Source organism: Phaethon lepturus, unplaced genomic scaffold (assembly GCF_000687285.1).
Source record: "Phaethon lepturus isolate BGI_N335 unplaced genomic scaffold, ASM68728v1 scaffold56197, whole genome shotgun sequence".
NCBI classification, from domain to species: Eukaryota; Metazoa; Chordata; class Aves; order Phaethontiformes; family Phaethontidae; genus Phaethon; species Phaethon lepturus.
The window spans coordinates 4134-8203 of NW_010555207.1; the positions used below are offsets into that span (position 1 = coordinate 4134).

General features: G+C 44.4%; 1 protein-coding gene across 1 annotated transcript in view; it reads left to right on the forward strand.

The window, feature by feature from the left end:
- DENND2C (DENN/MADD domain containing 2C) overlaps positions 1 to 4070 on the forward strand; it is a gene marked incomplete at its 5' end in the record, with an annotated part of 14127 nt that overhangs the window by 3755 nt on the left and 6302 nt on the right. The window contains 3 exons of the mRNA XM_010292066.1: positions 42 to 86; positions 1468 to 1655; positions 3816 to 3925. Coding sequence (XP_010290368.1) covers positions 42 to 86; positions 1468 to 1655; positions 3816 to 3925 — 343 coding nt within the window. The remainder of the gene's footprint in view (positions 1 to 41; positions 87 to 1467; positions 1656 to 3815; positions 3926 to 4070) is intronic.

Below are 4070 nucleotides of genomic sequence, written 5' to 3' on the forward strand. Positions count from 1 at the left end.
CCTTCTGCATGGCTACTAAGTGAAAACTATGTGTCTTTCAGGTGAAACCAGTGGGAATGAAAGTGATATGGAAAATCAGCCAAAAAGTGAGTGAATTACAGGGGCTGGTCCTGTCCCCATAGCACTACACCTTTGGCTAAGGCTCTAATGGGATAAAGCATGCTGACCAGTTGTGGCTTCTGCTGAGACAGAGAAAAGGAACATCTGAGAGGCAGCATGACCAAGGCGGGGAGCTGTTTCTGTGACGTCAGCCTCTATTTCTGCCACTTCTCCTGAGCCCTTGAGGTTTAATGCCATTAGTCTGCCAGTCACTAGAAGTAGATTCATTTTTGGGTTGGTAGAGTCACACTTAACTGAAATATGTCTTGCAGGAGATTGTTCCTGGATCACCTGTGCTGCTGACGCTTGGGGTTATTTTCCCCCTACGTCCTTCCCTTGGTTCTTTTTTGTATGTGTAATGTTTTGAAATACCCTTTCCTCTGGGGAGAAATCACTTGGTTATTTGACTGGTTCAATAGTCCTGAGTTGCTTCATAGGCCCAAACTAGACTTGAGATAACTACTTGGTTTTAGCTGGTGTGGGAAGGACCAAAGAGGGCTTAGTTTCTATGCTGGTAAGATTTGAATATGAAACGGTGATGGGTGATGGCTAGCAGCCCTGATGAGTGGCTCTGTCATGTCTCTAAGCAAGCATCCAGCGAAAAGGACCAACGGAATGATTTTAGATGTTTCATCTACTTGGAGGGAAGCATACAGAAGGCCTTAAATTGTAGCAAATAGCGAAGTTCCACTTTTTTATGTTAAGGAGAGTAATGGAGAGCAAAGAGTCTCTGCAGAAATACAGTGATTGAGTCATTGCCTGATTTAAGAGTTGTTTCCAAAGTGTCCAGAATGTGTCATGGTGCCTGGGCCACAAGAATTTCTTACATCAGAGTGCTGTGCCTGTGCCTGTGAGTCTGTACTGCCTGTGCCTGTGAGTCTGTACTGCCTGTGCCTGTGAGTCTGTACTGCCGGTCAAGACAACCCAGCCTGGAGGTTTATTGGCCAGGAAACAAGCTCGGCCTCTCTTGAATGCCCATGCTGCTTTACGGAGTAGCTGCCTGAGGCATGGCAATTGCTGAACTGGTGGAGCTGGGCTGCATCTCGCAGCTGGGCTTCCCTCATCATTGCCACAGCATGTTGCTCTTGAGATGTGTGGGAAGACTGTCAGGACAGAAGGAGAATGCTAGCTATTGGTCAAGAGGGATTTGCAGAGCTGCTGCAAGGCCAGTGCTCCACTGTCTCGAACAGCTCTGTGCCTGAAGAGCTGACGCAGGAGTCCAAGTCCCGTAGAGCACAGCAGTGATGTTAGGCAAATCCACCCATCTCTTTTCCCTCTTCTAAAGGTAGTGACGAGTCATTTTCTGTGACCTGTAGGTATGTGGCAGTGATAGCCACAGGCTGGTTTTGGATTTGTTCCTTTCCTCAGGTCGACACAGGTGCCTGCTGCAGGTGCAGTCAGCCTCCAAGAGGAACCCACACTACCAGACTTTGGAGAAGGATTTGATAGAGCTTCAGGAGCAGCAGCTATTTGAGCTGTTTGTGGTGGTGTCGCTGCACAAGAAGGCATCTGACATGACATACACACCACAGATCATACAGCAGTTTCCCAGCAAGGTAGGAGCTGCATGGAAAGCTGCCCACAAAACATGCTTAGCAGCTGTTTATTTCCTCTCGCAGTGTGTATCCCTTCCTAAACTGTGTACTAGTAAAGGTGGCCCACTGGTTAGGATACAGGCTTGAAATAGGAAGCACCTTGCTCTGTTACAGACCAATGTAAAACATTGGGCAGTTGTTGAATGTCTTTCTTGAGAATGAGTTTACTGTCTTTTTTTTTGAACTAGGAGGGCTCCTACTGTAATCCTAATTGCCTGGAAGTATCATAAAGCCATACTGTATTGTGGTACACTCCTGAGGCAGCCTGCAGGAGAGGAAAGGGAGTGCAGTGCTCTGTTCCCAAAGCTGGTGTGATCTCATCCTGGTAGTCTGTGATTTATAAACAAGGAGTGAAGCAATTTGACTGATGGTGCACCGGAACTAGAATCCCAGTGCTTTTATGCTTATTTATAGTGTTCGGGGGGGCGGGGAATGTAAATGGCAAAGCCATGTGTACTAGCCCCCAAAAAGCAGAGGAGAACTGTGGAAATTAAAGTACTGTAGCTAGAACAAGCCATTTGAAATAAGCTTTTTTTTCTGTCTGTTCAGCCCAAATGGATGACAAGATCAGTATGTGACTCTGAATTATGACTCTGTGTACACAGTACTGGAAGCTAAGAGGATGGAGCCTTGATGCTTGCTTCTGTGGTTCCAGATTGAAATGAATATTCAGTTGTGACTCTCTAGGCTTGTACCTGCTGCCTTCCACTAAAAACCAGAACAACACTAGTAATTCTAGCTGTGCTATTGAGAGTAAGCTGGAGATTATTAAGGAATCTGCATGTCATCCAAATAGACAAGGGTATGTCAGATTCATTAAGGGAGGTTATGTGGGACTCCAGCAGGACACATAGTGTCCAGTTGCCTAAGGGATTTGTGTGCAAATAACTCTAGTGTCTAAAATGTGTAAATGTTGTGAACTCAAAAAGAATAAGGGTCTACAGCCAGAAAGAGTGGGTAGTACATGAATATACACAAATAATATCTGCTAAAAGTGCAAACTTTAGGGTGTTAGGAGGAAGAAAGGAACGTAACCAGATTTAGGTTTTCCCTGGTGCAAGCTCTTAATCTGTTCCTTGCCTTTGGTAAGGGCAGTGCATTGTTCTTTTCCTGCTGCCCTAGCAGACAATCAGACCCAACTGTACCATGTGGCTCTTTACTGGCTTTTATAAATGCACTAACAAAACAAATTATTTTCTCTGTGTTTATTCTCTGCTTAAATTTAAGTTTTTTGGTGAATGACTTTATGTGGGACAGTCTGTCATGTTGGGATTCTGCAGGAAACATTGCCCAGTAATTAAGAAGGTGTTCTGATTACAGATTTGTCTCCCTTCTAAAAATAGCCTTACTTCCAAGTAATCTGCTTGTCACCCTCTTTAGGCTGCATGCCCAAGGACATCAAAGCTTTTGTACAGCTGTTTCTCTGTGAAAATGCTGTACTGTTTTCCTGACTGCTCCTTCATGCTGTCACAGCTTCGGACACTGGAATAGCCTAGATGCACTGACTGAGAGTACAGCGTCTAAAATCAGCTTTATGCAATAAACATTGCTCTTCTCAAGGGCATTTCCTACTTAAATATGATCTCTCTTATTCAAAAAACCTTTCTTTTGCCCCTTTTGGGCAGTTTTGAGCATGGAAGTTTGTCCTGTAGTCTTTGAAGGATTGACTTGAGCCCACACATGATAACTGAAACATATGATTCAGATATGCTGTTTTTGCAATTGAATTTTGAGTGATCTGCACATCACAAGCTGAACTCATTCCTGTTCCTCTTAGTGACTTCAAATCTCTTAGGAATAGAACCGAGGCAAGCTGACACAACCATCATTTGGGGAGTCAGTTCTAGCTTTATTCCCCCATAAACTTGGCCATGCTTGTAAATGCTTACTCAGTTCTTGCCAAGACCAGCTGAGTGATTTTACAAAGGTCCAGTCAGTAGGAAAGATGCAAGAGGGAACTGGGAATCTGTTATAGGCAGACTATGTTCCCCTATACTTGTGCATTAGTTGTTTGATGGTTCAGCATTTGCAATTGTCAGGAAGATACTGTCTCCATTGTTTTAAATGCTGTTGCTGTGCACCACACTGCAGTGACTTCACGTAAATGTGTTACCCCTCCAGCCTGAACATCCCTTCAGACAGTCAAAGGATACTGAAGAGAGGCTAAAGGTCATTCCCAAATTCTGCTTTCCAGATCCCAAAGACTGGTTTCCTGCATCAGACCTTAAAAGGTAAAGACCTGTTTTTGAATACTCATGCCTGAAACAGGCAATGCTGAAAGCTTAGGTATGTGCCAGTTTCCTGGACGAGAGGAAATGCAGACAGAGCAAGGAAAAAATGGAGAAGGCTGAATCTGTAATCCCTGTGATAGGGAAA